We start from the raw sequence: 18,152 nt of genomic DNA, 5'->3' as shown, positions 1-18,152 counted from the left end.
CATTCAGTTACATCCACTGTGTAAAATTAATTACTGTGGGAGCACGGAACCATAGGACAAAATCTGGTTGGATTCATAAAGAAGGTGAGCTCAGCGTAGGTTTAAAAAAACCCTGCAGCCAGAGGCAGAGAAACCATGGCTATTTCAAGGTGGGGCCATCTAATCCTCTGTAAGCATCAAAAGCTTTAGGATAAAGACTGACACAAGTCACTTTCAGTCCCTTGTTAAAAGCAACCTTTGCATGAAACCCTTTATTGTACACTGGTGCTAGAAGCAGCAGAGAGCATACATTGCAGCGCAGCATGTCCGTTTGCATGCCATGTCCCCCCTTTCCTCGGTGTGTGCAGTCCAGCAGGCATCGAACCCCCCAGCACACAGGGTGCCAAGGTCAAGAAGGGTTTCATCTCGTGCGGGGAGCCCAGTGCCCATGTCGGGGCACATGCTCTGCTCCAGGCAGCAGTCGCTGGAGCACCGCACCTGCCATGTTTTGGGGGACAACATGGCTCCCCATGGGTGTCACTTGCTATTCGGGTCATTTGCCACAGGCACTTCCCCACTATGCCCACTGGAAGGGCTCAGAGACTTGCTTGTCACTGCTGCCCGATGGCTTTGCAGAGCACTCAATTAACCAAAAACCTTTTGGAGGAAAAAATCCCCAAGCAAGACGGATTCTTTATAACCATCTTTCAATAAGTGAGTATAGACCCCTCACATATCCTTAAATTATATATCATTTATTGAAATATAGAGATCTTAATTTACAGGGTTTTTTCAAAGACAAAATATCAACAGGGGCATTTTTGAAATACATTTTGTGCCTACCATCACTCAGGCCAGTTTGCCCTTCTTCAAACATTTCACAACAGCCACCATTTTGGAAACACTTCCTTTTTTATTATTCTAAAATATAACTTTTGGACATTCAAAGTGCAACAGTTAACGTGCCTGTGGAATATATCACAGTAAAAAAAATATAAACAAAGGCAGTGATATAGCTGTCATAAATGTTTTGGCAGTATTCTAGAAGTCTATATAAAAATACTTATATACATATTGATGTATAACATCACCATATCTTACGTCCTTCATCATGTAATAGGACCATTTTGTACAAGTTGCAGACCACGCTGTAAGGAATTAGTTGGCCATTCCAAATCAAAAGCTGTGTTTCATAGGCTAATGCTGATTGTCATTATACAATTACTGTAGAGAAAGGTTTGGGAATATCTCTTCCAGTGGCTTCTCAAAAATTAAGCCATAAAAGAAAAAGTCTGTAATACTGATAATATTGTAAAACTAAAAAAATCATCCTCTCACACTTCTCCCTCTCTAGTAAATCCCCTCTTTTCCTCCGCTTCTCATTCCAGTTTCCAGGCCAGCTTATCTGATTCCAAGCCTGCAGTGAGCTGGGTTTGGCTAGACCCCTGCTGCAGATGTGGTTCATCTACACGATACTCATGACACATCGGAAAGTGAGCCAGCTCTGGTTCACGTCCACCATTTCGGTCTAGCCCCGAGATGCGCTACGAGATACAGAAAAACTGGTGAGGGGAAGGGGAGACCGCATGAAAATGTCCTTAGATTCCAGTAACTGGTATAATAAAACATGCTGGGGCTGATTTTCAAACCCTGAAGAACACTAGGCCATGTGCAAAAATGCAGGTGAAATTGCTTGCCTAATTTGAATGCGTAGTTGTAATGACTACACATGCAAATTAAGGCACATGTGGTCTTAAGTGGCCATTCAGATATCTGGGATATCCAATAGACAATTTGTTTCCTCAATTCATAGTTCATAGCTGGAGGGAGACTTTACATCGTCTCATCTGTCCTGGCTATATTGAGAGTCTTTATGTTTCACAGTTGTCCCCGTACAGAGCTCAATGACGTGTTTGCCTAAAGCACAGCTCCCAGGAAGACACTCGGTCTTGATCTGTTGACTGCAAGAAATGGAGGATGTGCCATCGCTCATGGTTCCTTCTGATTGTCAGCCTCCACCAGGGTTGAAAATGTGGGTGCCTCGCTTCAGGTCCTGTTTTCACATCTGCAGTACTCTTGTACATGGCCTCAGCCAGGTGACATTTTGAAATCCAGACCCAGAATTATTTGCCTGTAACACTGACAATATTACATTTACTTTCCTTTGGTCCACAACAAGTGAAGTCAAGGGGACTTGTGTAGCTTTTCTTAGGGCCATTTCAAGTCAAACTGTAGTTTAACAGGGCAGCATGTTCTGTCGGTCACTGCTGGTCCGTCTTTCACACTTCCTAGGAAAAATACTGCAACACAGGGATGAATTTGCATCGCATTTGCATTGGTTGTGTCGTGCCAGAGGCTGAGCGTGTCCTGCGAGGCACTCATCGCACTTAATTAAGGTTAAGTTTGAAAGTTGAGCACCAGAAAGGATGGGGCCCTTCGCAGTGATGTACCTTTTTCACAGGTAAGTCTTCCAAAGCGTCATCTCTCAATAACATATTGTACAGTGATAGCAGTAATGTTCATATAAGTGGTGTCAAAAAACAACTTTTGCAGGCTGAGAGCAGGTTCATTTTCATGCACCTTCTTCTGAAAAATACTCTTGGAAGCAATTACCATTTGTAGTTACAGTCTGCAAAGATAATAGTCAGAGTTTTCTATTCCTGTTTAAACCTGAAAACTAAGAAAAGAATATTTGCTGCAGAATTATTTCTGCTTATTTAATCTGGAATTCCAGACTGGGAGAGATGTCTTTGTTCCTTGAGCAGTTCAAATATCAAATTGATTCTTCACAGCTAACCCCAGGATAAGATTTCTTTTGAGTACCCATGAAACGTTAATAATGGGATGTTGCTGGTGGTTTATCATAATCTTCCATTCTCGAGCATCCTGGAAATCTGGCATAAATTATTTTTTTTTAATTAAATTTTTAGAACCTCACTTAATCAGAGGACAATAATTGCTTCTGGTATATATGATTAGAGAAACTACTCAGCTCATGATAGAAAACTATATCTTAAATTTTTCTCTGTGTTAAAGTAGTTTTAGCTAACCAGAGCAGTTACCATTCTGTGTGCAGCCAAATAAAAGAATTGTTTCATAAAAATTTTCAGGTCATAAATTTTTTCCCTGTACTTAAAAAAGTTTCTTGAGACTGTGCTTTTACTGAAGGACAATGAATTATAAAATATACATTTAGTGTTACTGAAAACAGTAGTAGTAGTATCTTGAAAACAGCTATCTTCTATAGTTAATAAAGACTTACTAGGTTTCTAACACCTATTATAGACTGGTTTTTAATTATTATTATTATTGTTATTCCCCTTTACTTGCATTAATGGTAAAAAGTAACGTGTGTTGTAGTACCGGTCAGTCCCTTGTGGTTTTAGACCTTTTTGGTCCAAAAGTGGTTTTTGCATGTTCTTCAATTCACATGATAGTTCAACAGCAGCTGACATTGAGATTGAGGGAGGAAGTACACAAAATTAATGAATGATCTCTTCTAAAATCCGTGACATATGTTCAATGTGCACCTCAAAGGATCCTTGAGTAGACAGTTATTTACATAATTACAATGGTGAAGTATTGCTGCAGTGGAAATTCGATCCATCAAAGTCATATGAATGCCCTTGAAACACAAAACTGGTCTGTTTGTGGCCTTTTCCTTCGTCCTCCTACAAGTTCGAATGGCAAACAACACTGAGATGCTACTGAAGTACTGCAAGAAGCAACACTAAAAAAATCCATCTTCAACATGTCTCTTTCATTCGTACTCAGGCTGATTCCTCTGCCCATCGCTGGGAGTTTCTCTGTACAAATCCACCTTCTCTTCACATCCTTGTCATTGCAATAAAGTGGTTTTCTCTGTGGAGCAGAAGTCTGTAGACAGCACGGCAAGCTTCCCCGTGTGCAGAGCTGGAAGGTGTCCGTGAGGTTACAGGAAGCTGTCCTCCACCAGGTCTGAGGAGTCAATCCCAATGTCATCCATCATGTCAATGTCCTCAATGGTCTCGTCCTCTCTCTTGATGAAAGTAGAGCTACTGGAACCGGTTTCAATGGCACTTTCTTCAGATGTCTGGGAACTGGAAGAGACAAACATCTCAGAGATAAAATACACAGCGAATGTGGTTGGGCAAGTACTCCAGTCCCTAGCAGACCTGAACACTACCTCCCCACATGCTTTCTGACCCATGGCACAATCTTAGGTGACTCTGACACATCTTGTATATCAAGAGTAATCAACCACCTTGGAATTCAAAGGAGCAGGTTGTTCATATGTTCTTCCAAGCACTTTCTGCCAGAGACTCGTTAGAGAAATAGCTTTATGACACTGCTGTGACAATAGGTCACTTAGGTAAATCTAGGGAGGTCAGGTGAAAATAAGATAGCAATAACAGACAATAAGATAATAATAAGAAAAACAGAGAGAGGTAATAAATCTTAATCTGGATAGTGCTTTTTAGAGACTTCATTCATCCCCCTCTTGAAAATTACACGAAAATATCAAGAAAAGACATTTCTAAGTTGCTAATTCTGTATACTAAGAATTAAGTGCTGAGTTAAACCCCTGCCATTCAGAGTAAAGGTTGTGCTGTCGTGGAGTCGGTCATGCAAACTGACAAGGGAGCAGTAAAAAGTCCTGGATACCCTGCTGGCAATGAAAAGAATACCATGGAAGATATTAAAAACAACTTCTCCAAAATTTTGGAGTGGTCTCGCACAGAACAAATCCCTTGAGATCTCATATGCAGCTCCAAGGCATTGAGCTGTAAGGGCAAGATGTGTTGCAGAATGTGCCCACAGAGCCACCAGACAGCCACTGGGTCTTGTCCAAGTTAACAAGAGAGTCCTGGTGACACACAGGAGCACCCTACCAGCAGTCACCTGCCCCTGGCAGTCACAAAAGAGGTAAAATTAGGTTTTTCCCACTGAAAACACTGTGGCCAGTCATACTACCATGTTTACATAGGACCTTCCCACTAAGTAGTTTCAACAGAGCCAAGGAAACCATTTGCAGAGTAGGATGCTAAAAAGTGTTAATGTACATTACCAAACATGACCCCAAACAGTGACTATGGGCTACATGATCTGTAAACTGCACCCACCTGTGCCTGTTCCTTTTGCCAAGCTCATCTTCAGAAACAGGGTCAATGTCAGGCAGAGGAATGATGTACCCGCTGTCAGCACTCAGCCTCTGCTCATCAAATCCACTCTCCCTGTCCTTTAGCTTGTCTTCATTCTTGTAGGTGACACCAATGTAAGCATTGTCACAGTCCCCTCTCATGCGTGTGACAGCTGGGTGATCGCTTTTCAGGAAGTCCAGGTGAATCTTCTCATAGCTCTGAAAATATTCATTTCAAAGCCCTCATTAGATGCTGTTCACTAAAGCTGCCTTTCTTCAGATGGGTAGCTGTGATTCATTAACCCAGCAAATATTCTGCCCTGTAAGCCAACAACACTGGATAGAGAAGCCCAGCATCTTCAAATGATTTGAAGGGAGAAGTGACACATAAGTTTTAGACGATGCAGGAGTGAGTGTGGCAGCACAGAGCAGACAAATAGATATGAAAGAGGGGTAGGGAGAGGGGGAAGGGAGTGAAGATAGGTGGGAAAATGAAACACTGAATGGTGGGGCAGGCAGACCTTGTCCAGAGGTATCAGAAGTATGAGGGGAAAACTTGCTAGTGTCAGGGTCCAAAGAGGGAGATAGGGACATTATACATGTGGGCCAAGTAGTCCCTTTTCTAGAATTCTTCCACTGCCTAGAAATCCCATGAAAATATATAAAATCCATTCTCCAGTAGAAATTCTCCATTAAGTTGGTAGGATTTCACTAGAAATGGAGACTTCTGCTTCCCAGCTAATACTGCAGAATTGCTTCTCTCAGTAACCTTAGTTTCATGTTCCCCAAATATGCAATGTCCTTGTCCAAATCATGTAATTCATGTAGGTTAGGATGTGCCAGTTCAGTGCTTGTGGCTCTGATGGCTGAAACAGTTATAATTCCCTCTAAAACAGTATGTAGAAAACAGAGGAGATTCCAAAGAGCAAACCTTTTTGTACTCTCCAGGCAACAAGCTCTCCACAATTTCACTCAAATGGTAAAAAGAAGGTCTTTTCTCTGGTTCACTGTTCCAGCACTTCACCATGATCTCATACCTGCAGATAAGATGGAAACCAATTTAACCAATGGGGAAAGGAGAATGAGTAACCAAACAGAAACTAAAGCCAAAATTGCCCAGAGACTGGCCAGGTGGAGGAAAGCCAAATGCACACATACACTTCATTGGTAGCATGATCGGGTTTGGCCATTCGGTAGCCACTCTTGATCTTATTGTAGAAAGTAGAATCGACCATCATGCCAGGATATGGTGTGCCACCTGCAGATAAAAGAGAAGAAAAATTCCTACTCTGTACTTGACTATCCATGCAGAGTTCCCAAATACTCTCTTGCTGTTCGTGTAAAAAAGTGTTAACGCTATAATTTGACATGCCATCAAAATTAATCTTTCCTAGCCAGTGTTTCACATCAGAGCTATTGTCTTGACCATGTTAAGCCCTGATGTGAAACATTGGCTAGGAAAGATTGAAGTAGGTGCTACTTAGAAAAAAATCCCTTTATGGTGTTTATGAGTGTACTGACTGGGCACAGAGGCTGGATGATGCCTGGATCAAGTCATCAGCCTGCATACGGCGGATCTGGGGTCATGGCTCTGCTCTGCCTCTGACTGTCTGTGCAACCTTAAGCAAGTCACTTGCTCTGCTTTTATTGCTTTTGGCACTGCACAACAGCTGAGAGTGACATGAGAGTTACTCGCCTCAGCCCGGCTGTAAGGGCAAAGCCTTAGTGTGAGCCAGTCCCCTCCATACCCAAGTCTTCCCACCTGGGCAGCTGGCTTTAGACAGCAGCTAACATTCGGGCACGTGGCTTGTCGAAAAGTTTAGACTTGGCCCCTGAGCTGACACAGTTAAGCGATCATTTGAGGCCGCAGCATACAGACGTCATTGCACTCATGCTCAGCTGTCGCTGATGTGTAAAAGGATCATTCAGGCTGAAGTCAGTGTCGCAGCAAGATGTCAAAGTTGACCTTCTTAACAAACGCCGCTGAGGATATGTTTTGCTTTCCAAGAAAGATCATCTTTCTCAGGAGGAGGAGGCATACTATAATATTACTCCAGAAACCTCAGCCCTTTCAAAAGCAGGATTTTCACCTAAAACTGGGCTTCAGAGCCTTCCTTACAGGTAGGGCAGTGAAGCACAGGCTTTGCTGTGCCTCAGTTCCCAAGCTATCCAATGGCACTCCCATGCCTCCCAGGGATGCTGGTGAACAGATATTTGCAGGATCCTATGATGCCCAGCGATTACAGTAATCAATACCATAAATAGTGGTGCAACTGCTGTTTTCTGAGAAGTAGCTATATGACAACTCATTCTAGAAAATAACATTAGGCCTGGGGTTGCCGTGGGGCAGTAGTCGATATAATACAGGCGTGATTAATTCTGCTCAGAGTAAATCTGAGCGATGCACACTTACTGAAGCAGGCCAGCCACCCGCCCGGGAGGCTAATTAATCAGGCTGAGGAAAGAGCCAGGCTGTTCCCAGCTGGGAACTGTACATTGTCTCTAACTGCTATACATTGTCATAACCACTTTATGCTGCCATAAACCAACTGTGTGAACAGCGCTGACCTGGAAATGAGAAATCAGCGTCCCAGAAGATTGACATTTGTTTTCATTCTGTAATGGGACTAAGACAGGCTCTTTTGAAACGTATATGAAGAGACTGTTTCAAACCAGCCACTGGGCTGGGCTGCAGCTCCAGGCCCCGTTGCAAGGGGGAAGCATGTTTCTTCTCGTATTAGCCAAAAAATCCATCCTGGGCTGGCACACCAATACTTTTCCACAAAAGCTTTTCCAAAAGTTTTTCACTCAGTGCTTTGAGTTTTCTAGCAAAAGAAAAAAGTATATCTTGGGAAAAAAAAGAATCTAAGGAGAACTTTGGGAGAGTATGGACGTTTTACTTCACACTTTACTAACGTTGGGATCTGAAAACCCATATAGAAGAATAACTAACAGCTGATTTAACACATATATTTTTACTGTAGAATTTGAAATACTTTATGTAGAACAGCTTGAGCTGAAAAAGCTTAATCACTACATATAAGAACATGTTCACAGTACATACCAAGAGAAAATATTTCCCACAGCAGAATGCCATAAGACCAGACATCACTTAATGTTGTGTACAGATTGTCGAAAATGCTTTCAGGTGCCATCCATTTTACTGGGAGGAAGGTCTGTAGCAAAAAGAAAGAAACCCCAAACCACACAGATTGGTCATTAAAGAAATGCTTCCCATTACAACTGTGGTTTGATAGCCAGGATTAACTTCTCTCTAACAAGAAAAGTTGTGTTAACCTGGCTAGTGTTTATTTTTAATTCCATAGAACACAGAGGTACCAGGATTATAAGGAATGCTACTATTTGTTCCCCACAAAACCTAATTAAGCCATAACTGTATTCGTTTTATTACTAGCAAAAGACCGGGCTAATTGAAGGTATGATACAGAACCTGGCACTGCCGATCTAGGTCTGATACATCATTGACCGATGTGTCACTACTCTACATGTCATAGTGACAATTCCTTAATAATTTATCCAGTCACAAAACTTGCCAGTTAAAATGTAAGCCTGTGAAGTACTAAGTGTGGCCAAGTACTCTTCAGCTTTAAAGCGGAATTAGGAAAGTTACAGGAATTAATGAACTGAAGAAAAATTGTTCTCAGGAGCATTCATCCCAATGGTCAATTAGTGTAACCAGCACTGAATGGGAAGAACATTAAACAGCATTTAAAACTGACACTTCTCATTTCAGTTAAAGCAGAACTCAGAAGATTAAGAAGTACATACGCTGCCCTTGGAGACATAGTTGGAATCATGCATGATGTCTCTAGCCAGCCCAAAGTCACAGATCTTCACGATTTTTCCTTGAGCCAGGAGGACATTACGAGCTGCCAAGTCACGGTGCACACACTGTATGGAGAGAAATTAAGTTGTTCAAGGATGTGCTAATTCCACGAGGGCCATTTCCCTTGCAAAGATCCCTGAAAAAGATCTGTTGACTTTTTGGGCACAGTCTTAACAAGACCTTCTACTGAACAGGCACCTGTAACCAGTGCTAACAGGGGCAGGGAGGCACCAGTCCTCAGAACCAGCGAGGGCTCATGCGGATGCACTGCAACGGGGAGGAGACAAAAGTGATGCCACCCTTTCCACTTCTGCCCATCATGTGCTAATGACACATCTATGTTTGTGACCATGCTGGCCTGTGGCTGTATGGACTCTCCACCCAGACCCTGCCTAGATCCACCACTGTCTCTAGCACTCTGACTCCGTGAATGTTGCAGGCTGCAATGGGAGAAGAGGACTGACTGCTGCTTTGATTTTTTTTGATCACCAGCCATGGTGATCTCAGTTTTCAGGTAAGTGAGAAGCTGTCTACAACCCCAAAAAGAATATTACATTGTGTCATGTCTTCAGAATCTAAATTGAAAGCCATAGTTGGAGATGAAGACATTTTTACACTTTCTTACATTTTACTTACTTTTTTATTTACTTACATTTTTAGAAGCCAAGAATTCCATTCCCCGTGCAACCTGGTAGGTGAAGCTCAGCAAATCCAGTAGGCTGAGGCCCTCCGAACTGTCATCTGAAAGAAGGTTTTTGACTTCTGATTCTATTGAAAAAGCGAGAAAAATGTGTTTGTGCTGCGGAGTGTGAAAGCAGCACCATTTCCCCCTGCCTATCATGATTCTGAGCTGATGACTTTAACAGAGTACCATGACCAAATCAGTCTTTTCATAATAGCTAACCACTTTTAACGTCTGCATCAGTCACTGACACGTGCTGCATTCTTAAAAACATCCAGTATTAAATATAGGTCTTGGGTTTTCTCCTGTCTGTATTTTTTCCCCCAAGAACTGCAGGAAAAGGTGAATTTAGAAAGGGCCACTGAAGTGTTGTACAGGTTGTTTACAATACCCAGTGTGTGGTATAAAAACATTCATTTTGAGGTGGTGCCTTCATTAGGTTTCTGTGCATGCATATAATTCTTATCTGTTTGCTTTTGCTGAACACTGTCAGTTTCCCAGCAAGTATTCACTGGGACTAATCTCATACCAGCAAAAAGGGTCAGGAATTCTATGGCAACAGTTCTTATTTTTTTATGAAAGATGTCAGAAGAAAAAACAGTCAAAATTCAATGATTCATTTACCCCGACTGTCTTAGAGCACAGTATGAGTACATTAGTCTGCCGTGTAAATCTGGGACTGGATATGGTTGAGTTTCTGAGGCCTAGAGGCAGAAGTGACGGTGCCTATTTTTAAAGCAAAGCATATTTGGTTTCTGAGAACAGGGCCAGGGAACGGGACGCATTCATTATCTTCATTACATAATCCAGGAAAGTATTTGGGAGCATTCTGCATTTGGTAAGTGTCAGTTAATGTGAAATGTAAGTGGAAACAGAGCAATATAAATTACTATTATTATTGTTCATTGCTATTGCTCAAAATCTTGCAAACTGCAAGACTAGTAAAATCACCGCCTCCAAAGAGTGCCTACAGCCCTGCTACAGAGCACAGCTGCTCAGCGCTTCAGCATGGAAGCAAATACACAACCGGACCCCTTCTGCTCCAGGAGCGTGCACTCCTCTCCCCAGAGCATGATGAAGATCACAAACATTTTAGCTTGTAGCTTACAGAACACAGCTGAGTGGTTTATGTCCATATCATAGAGGGCAAAAGTAAGACACGCATTTATGCAGGAATTATTTGTATTAACAATGTATGCAGAAGGGACAATTCTACGTTACCTGACATAGATTTCTTCTTATATGAAGCAGGCCGATCATACACAGATCTCTGAATATCAGAGTATTTAGATCCCTCCTTCCTTTCCAGCATTGGCACATACTGAGTGGTATCAGCTTGTTTCATGTCCATGTATTCTCCAGTGTTTTCAAATGATAATATCACATAACTGAAATTGGGAAAAAATACAGGTGTATCAGCTAATATTGCCCAGGTGACTTCGCTGCCACAGCATCCTATAGATCTAACAGTTCTCTTATGGTGTATTGCTATGAAATACAAGAGTGTAAGAGCTGACTTCTTGATAGGGAATACATAAAGATTGTGTATTACAACATAGCCATGTATTACCACATATTAGTACATGTTACCATATATCACTGTAGACAAACACAAGTGCTTTAAACTTATCCTTTTGTCAATAGTCAAGTACGGAAACATATATTGTCTAACTTCCCAAAACCCCACTGAATTCAGCCATTACTACCTAGGGCTTTTAGTTCAAGGTATTCCAAAGGACAGATGTAATTTATTCACCCAAACAGTTTGCCTCAAATCCAGTCCTGCTGAAACCCATGCTCAGATGAATAGTCCTGGCTGTACTCAGCTTCCAAGTCAGTTGGTCTATTTGCCTGTGTGATTTTTTGAAGGAATCTCTGTTCGCCTTCCAAATCCTGGCTAATTTTCTGACATTGGTTTGTTGATGAATGTCTGATGACAAGCTTCCTCCACCCTCATCTGGAAAATGCTATGGGATGAACATTAACCGTAAGGAAACTACTGAGACTGGCTAAGCCATTGGTAGATAAAGGAGAGTGCTCGAGCTTGGAGAACAAACTCTGCCAGGTTGTTTGAAGGGAAGGAGTTTTAGCCAGTGGAAACTCCTCAAGCAGGGAAACAAGGAAACCGGGTAGTTGCGCTTTACTTTTAAAAGGGTAGAGGCAAAAGGATGTTTTTACACAAAAGAGGAACACTGGGCCGTGCTTTATTAATAGAAATGTTCTTTGGGACCCCAGGATAGGGCAGGGAAGAAGGTACGGAGCTTGAGGAGAGAGGAGGCTGACTGTGTGCTTTAGAGACTATGCTGTAACGAGGCAGGTGCAGGACTGCTAGGGTCCTGTAAGGATATTAGCTTTTTCTCTAAATCCGTGTATCTCTTACACTACCTTGGGCAGAGGGGAATTTGTTTAAAAGGTCTGCAAAATCTGTATGGTGTGTGCTCCCATGAGTATGTGTGCCTAGCATTTGGAGCTGTGTCTATGGAGAACCCATGTGGTCCTGGGGCTGCAGGTATCTCTACACAGAGGAGACATGGATCTAGGATGTATGTCAGGGAGACTGAACAAGAAGTGCTGAAACCTTCCCAGATCTATGAAACCTGACAAATAGAAGTCTAATGAGAAGAATTAGGGAGGGCTCTAAACCCCTGAATGAGAGAAATGGAGTAAAGGTTAGTAGTGAGATTTCCTTAAGTTACAGGTCATACATTTTTTTCCCTTTCTTCTCACCTTCTTGTGCTTTCATCAGCTGGGTTCATCCCAAAGATATCCAAATCTTTCTTTGGCTTCTCCGGGTGTCGGCTCAGGAAATTGTCCCTGTTCTTATGCAGATAGTTCACCAAATCACCATGAAAGCAGTATTCAGTGATGATGTAAATAGGACCTGATGAAATTAAGCAAAATAATGCATTCATGAGTGGGGTCTTTCAAAAAAAAAAAAAGACTCCAAAAAGAGTAGAAAATAGAATATAAAACATAAAAAGTATTGGAGGTTAATACATTTTTATTTACTAAGTTTTGACTGCAACTACTACTGAATATCAAGTAGGTTTGTGAAATCTTTTATTTGTTTATTGTTAAATCCCTCACTTGACATTTGTGTGCTTATTAAACAGTGAACGATGGCTCCACAGCAAACCTCCATTTTGTCAGCCAAACCCACCTGATTTTGTACAAGCTCCAAGCAGATTCACAATATTCAGGTGGGGCCCGAGATGTGTCATTATCTTCAGTTCAGACATGAGTGCCTGTTTTTCGCTGGATCTAGCTGTAGCTGTTGAAAAAACACACCAGCCACTCAGTGAGAGCAATCGCTTTTTTCACGATAACAAATGATCTCTCTTTGCTTGCCTCATTAGAGCATTTCTACCATGGTTTCTTGAAGAAGACTGTGTCCTTTACTTGACAAGGGAATTTCTTAAGACTCGGAAAGGGTCACAAATCACTAATAAAGGACTCATTTGATGCAGCTCAATAGCTGACCCAATCTGTTTGTCCCTCTCCAGGAGCACAGTGGATTGCCCAGGTGGCACAGAGGCACTTTACAAGCTGCTCTTTTCAACACAAGCAAGCTCGTCATGGTTTCTGGGCAAGTGATGCAAACCAGCTCCATCCACAGGGTTGGTAGCATCTGGACCTCGGCAGAGAATACCTCATTTGCAGCCAACACAGAGCGTCCCCTGGGTGCAACCTGATGTGTATTCTGTGTGATGCATCTAGTCGTGGTGTGATGCTGGGAACAATTAGCTTGACAGTGTAGATGCACCGTAGGGCAACCCACTTGTGCGAAAAAAAAGGCCACTCAGGGAAATGACCACAGCTAGCTATTAACACTTCTTGATGGCACCTGATAGGTGAAGTGACTCCTAGAGCACAGGCAGATAAAATAAAGTAGAGCCGTCCAGCAAGCTACTTGGCTTCATGCGGCAAGGCTAATTGGAAGCTGGACATTCAAAGACCTGGGGACCACAAAGTGACACTCAAACTGCTCAGGTCTTTTGACAACACCTTACCCAACCTCCATTTGTAGTATCCTACACGTATAAGACCTGTAATGTGTCATCCTCAAAATATAACAATAGACTTGAGGAAACCCCAGGATTAGTTCTAGTGTTACTTTTCTCACCCACATCTCACCATCTAATATTTTCCTGTGCTTGATATTTATTTCAGTGTGGTTGATTTTCATTTCATATACCCTCCAGAATCACTGCATCAGATTCTCAGCTCTCATGAACTGGGAAATCTTCAGCGAACTTAAGATTCTCACATGAGACCTGCCTGTTTCTGCTCTGTTGTGTTGCTTTAATTTGTTCACAAACCTACATGGTTATTCTATCTTTTTCTGAATTATCATGGCTGCTATGGTCCATACAGCTAAAATCAAAATTTGGATGTATTCAGAAGCCTGGATACTGCCTGAAAAAACTGAAAACACCATGAAGCAATCTAAGATATAATTTTAAATTTCAGTCATTCCACAATGCATTTTCAACTTCAGATGTGGAGAAACTGTTTATACACAAGCAGGGCTTAAATAACCCTATAGGAACATGCACTACCTAGCTTGGGAAATGGAACCATGACAACTTACGTTTCAGCATTTTCACAGCTACTTTCATCACCGGTTGAGAGCGACTCAATCCATATGCAGTCCCTTCAACTACTTTTCCAAATGCACCAGAACCAAGGATTCGACCTGAACACAAAGGAGAGCATTATTTATTTCAGAAAGTAACAGCAATTTGCCTCATTTCCTGCTGGCATTCCTCTACAGGTTGTCATTCTTTGTGGAAAGAGCACACTCACTTAGCCAGACCACTAGTGTAATTATTATTACTATTGTTGTTAAGCAGAAAAGGTAAATATATTTTAAAGAAATGCTGTCATTAAGTACAATTCTTAAATAAAAACAAGCAAGCAAACATCAGGAGTACATCTGCACGTGGGAGCTCAACTCATTCAAATTTGTCTCCTACTCTGCCCTGCCACCCTCACTTTATCCTTTCTAATTATTGATTCTCCTACATTTAAATTGACCTCTCTGCCTCAGTCAGCACCTGACTACAGTACAGTCGTGTCCTTTACTTAAAAATCTGAAATGGACTCCTTAGCTGCTGTTTAGCTTAGTTTTGGGCTGTTATATCAATGCTGGATACATCTAGCAGTAAGATAGACTGACGCACATCAGCAGCACATTTCGAAATAGACAGGCAGGATCATTGGTGATCTGCAAGAAGCTGAAATACATGTTGATCACATATGAGGGGAAACTTCTCTGAAGTTTAATGTACAAGTGTGTTTCATATGCTTGAATAAATTTTATTGCAATTTTCCAAGTGCTGTAATGAAAAGGCTAATGTTTATACACACTTTACTCTTCCCACAAATCAATTTAGATAAAAATTTTAGATTATCATATCCTGTCTCCTGATATGGATACAGTGTGCAGAAGAATTGTGTACAGATTGAGTGAGATTTTAGAGAAATATGAACTGCACAAACATACTACAAAATACTGTATCTCATAGTTTCCATATTGAAGAGTAAGTTCATTAAGGCAACTCTTACTCAGTGAACAAACCCGTATACGAGCTCCAGATGCCAGGATATTTTCATATTCCTGACAAGCTCCCTATTTGATTTTAGGTTACTTTTTAACTTCCAGCACAGAAAGAACAAGTAGTGACTTTTACTATGGAGATATATAGCATTTTGTCTTTGACGTTCATTTGCAGTTTGAACTTGCTGCCTTTTACACTTCCGAAGGTGTTATCTGGGATGCAACGCCATATGTTTCTGTTATTGTCCAGCTACAGCCCCCACTTCTTTAAAAGAAAATTTCCAGCCAAATGATATCTACATCATTAACAAGCACAAGAAAAGGTTAAAGCATGCTTAGCTGAGTTACCACTGAAGAACTTCTCCAAGACTATGACAGCGTAGTTTGTCATGCACACAAAAACTATGCGATTTCTTTTCAAGATTCCTGTGCTCCAAAGGTTATTCTTCCCAGTCAGGATGTGAGAAAGCTTCCCACTAAATTTCAGACTAATTCAAACAACCTGAGTCTGAAATTTGGCCCCTGAAACTTTTCAGACCGAAGGTCTGGGAGCCACATGGCAGGATGCAGCCCTTCAGAATGCGATGGCATTTGCTGATGCTCCTTGATCTTCTTGTCTTCACAAGCCAATTCCTCCCCAAACCATATTGTCAGCTGAGCACGGGCGCACATCTCCCTCTCCATCACCTCTGCTGAGCAGGGTGCATGTGGAGACAGTGAGAGCGCTTCCGGAGCGGCGAGGCGCGATCGCTGCTGTTTCCCCTTTTCACCCCTCTCCGCAGACGTAGCCCAAGCCCCATGTGTTTTACACTTGAAATTTGGGGCCAGGTGGGAGCTGACTGCTTAAGAGCTGGAGGCATCTGTAATGCCATCCCATTCTTGATGTCAAGGCCTTCAGTGGAGCCCAAAATGATAGTGTGTGTTTACTTTTCTTAGTATAAAGGCAGCGCTGTGACCTGCCCGGCAGAGGAGCAGCGGTGCTTCTCCACCGCAGAGAGACTGTGCAGACACAGCAGCTTAAGGCTCCTTGAACTACCAGAGGGACCATGCTTGGGGGTGAGAGCTGTTTCAGCCTCTGTACCCATCCACAGAGCTTTTTTTCTGCTGTTTTTCTGCTCAGTGGGACACAAATACAAAGGTGAAGTCTGTGAATTTGTTCCAGACACAACCTTCTCAACTGGATGCTGCTTTGGCTAAAATTGAACTGGAATGATCTGCCCACCCCAAATTAAATCATTACTTTCTTTGTCTACACCAAAAGCCAAACAAGTGACAAGATTTATAATCTACATCCAGTTTCTAGACTCATGAGATATTGGGTACCACACCCCTAAATGCTGTGTAACTTGAATCTGAACTTGCCTTTTGCAAATGGGGATGGGTCTGATTCTGTGTCAGACCAGCATTTCATTTTATTAAGATCACCAAGACAAATGGGTGGCTTGCTGGGAAGCGATGGGAGCAACGCTGCCGCCTCTTGACAGCCACCCCAAGACCCTGAGAAACGGCAGCACTCGGGCCCCGCTCCTGGAAAGGCCCTGCCCTCGGCCATCTCAGCCAAAGGAGGAGGTCCAGGTCCTGCTGGGACCTCGCCGCTTCTCAGCAGAGCCAGGAGAAGGCAGTGCCATGCAAGCAGCTCACTGCGTTATCGCATTTCTCATTCTGTTACACATCTCCCAGTCTTGCGCTGGCTGCTGAGCGCTTTAAACAGCAGAGCATTACATACATTGCGGAGGGGCGATAGCAAAGGAAAATTTGCAGTGTAACCCGAATTTATCAATTGAAACTCCAGCCAGCCAATGTTCAGGGTTGACATTTAACCTAGCGCTGCACTCCACGCACTACTAGCTAGAAAAACAAGTGCCAGCTGGCTTACGCAGCTAGGATGGGAAATGCTTGTCTGAATGAGCCAAAATGGGTCCGTATCCTGCTTCAGAGCCTCCCTGAGCTAAAGGTGTAATTGCTTTGCTGCCATCTCCCACTTCGATAAGAGAAAACCCACGCGAATCAGAATAATCAGCCCCAGAAACAAAAGAGGTCCCCATCAGCAAGCATTTCATATGGCAAAACTGCCAGCAGGTAAATGTTAACAGTGTCAAGAAGAACGCTTGTGCAATCCAGATCGCTAAAAGGACATAGAGCATTAGTTTTTAAAGCACTGACTGTCCTGAATATACTTGTAAACAGGAAGGCATTGAAGCAGGCTGGTGCTCATGAGTCAGAGGGAGACAAAGTCACAGTGGTGGTCTGTTAACAACTCAGATCTGACAAATCCTATTTAGGGATATAATTAAAGTCTGGGTTGTAATAAAATAATTCCATTAAATATCCACCCTCCTCTAGTTTTCAATTAGCAACATGAATTTAATTAAAGGATATCGTTCCTGAACCAGAAATTTTTGTGCTGCTTCTTTCAAGAATTAACATCAATTCTTTCTCTGTGATGGGGGAAGGAGAACTATACTAGGGGGGTGTGTTTCTTAAAATATATCAAGCAAAAAACATCTTTAGTTTCGTTCTCCTGTATTTTGTGTATACAACTTGGTGCACAGATACCTCCAGGAGAGGGATGCCTTGTGGATTTAAAGCACTATCTGGATAGAACATTAAAATTGTCTATAACCATTACACTTTCAATTGATATAAATGACAGATTGGGCCAGCCCTGAAGAAGTAATTATGAACTGAAATCTATATGAACTCCAATGCAGGGATAACAAAGCAAGAAAGCAGAAGGGGAAGGAAGAAGGACAGTAGCCACAAAAATAAGTTATGCCGTTACTCAGCACTGATATATGCACATAGGTTTAATACTTTAAAAAATAAAACTACATAACTACTTGCAGATTTCCCTTGGCCTCTACGCATAAGTGTATAAATGTCTTGCAAGTAAAATATGCTAACGAGCTTCTTGTGGGTGCCTTAGCAGAAGTGAGTGTTGAAGAGGAGATTTAATGCTGGGAGA

The 18,152-nt window shown here is 42.2% G+C and overlaps 1 protein-coding gene across 1 annotated transcript in view; it reads right to left on the bottom strand.

Moving 5' to 3' along the window:
- Positions 1 to 713: 713 nt before the first annotated feature.
- The window catches only part of PDGFRA (platelet derived growth factor receptor alpha), a 35,944-nt gene continuing 18,505 nt past the window's right edge, over positions 714 to 18,152 (bottom strand). Inside the window, exons 13-23 of the mRNA XM_075149099.1 lie at positions 14,219 to 14,323; positions 12,788 to 12,898; positions 12,355 to 12,508; positions 10,849 to 11,015; positions 9,598 to 9,713; positions 8,888 to 9,010; positions 8,163 to 8,274; positions 6,257 to 6,356; positions 6,030 to 6,135; positions 5,082 to 5,317; positions 714 to 4,058 (exon numbers count right to left, since the gene is read on the bottom strand). Of these exons, the coding sequence (XP_075005200.1) occupies positions 3,911 to 4,058; positions 5,082 to 5,317; positions 6,030 to 6,135; positions 6,257 to 6,356; positions 8,163 to 8,274; positions 8,888 to 9,010; positions 9,598 to 9,713; positions 10,849 to 11,015; positions 12,355 to 12,508; positions 12,788 to 12,898; positions 14,219 to 14,323 (1,478 nt within the window). The 3' untranslated portion in view covers positions 714 to 3,910. The remainder of the gene's footprint in view (positions 4,059 to 5,081; positions 5,318 to 6,029; positions 6,136 to 6,256; positions 6,357 to 8,162; positions 8,275 to 8,887; positions 9,011 to 9,597; positions 9,714 to 10,848; positions 11,016 to 12,354; positions 12,509 to 12,787; positions 12,899 to 14,218; positions 14,324 to 18,152) is intronic.

This window comes from Calonectris borealis, chromosome 4 (assembly GCF_964195595.1).
Source record: "Calonectris borealis chromosome 4, bCalBor7.hap1.2, whole genome shotgun sequence".
NCBI lineage: Eukaryota > Metazoa > Chordata > Aves > Procellariiformes > Procellariidae > Calonectris > Calonectris borealis.
Note: the sequence above shows the minus strand (reverse complement) of the source record. Positions and strands in the feature narration are given on the sequence as shown.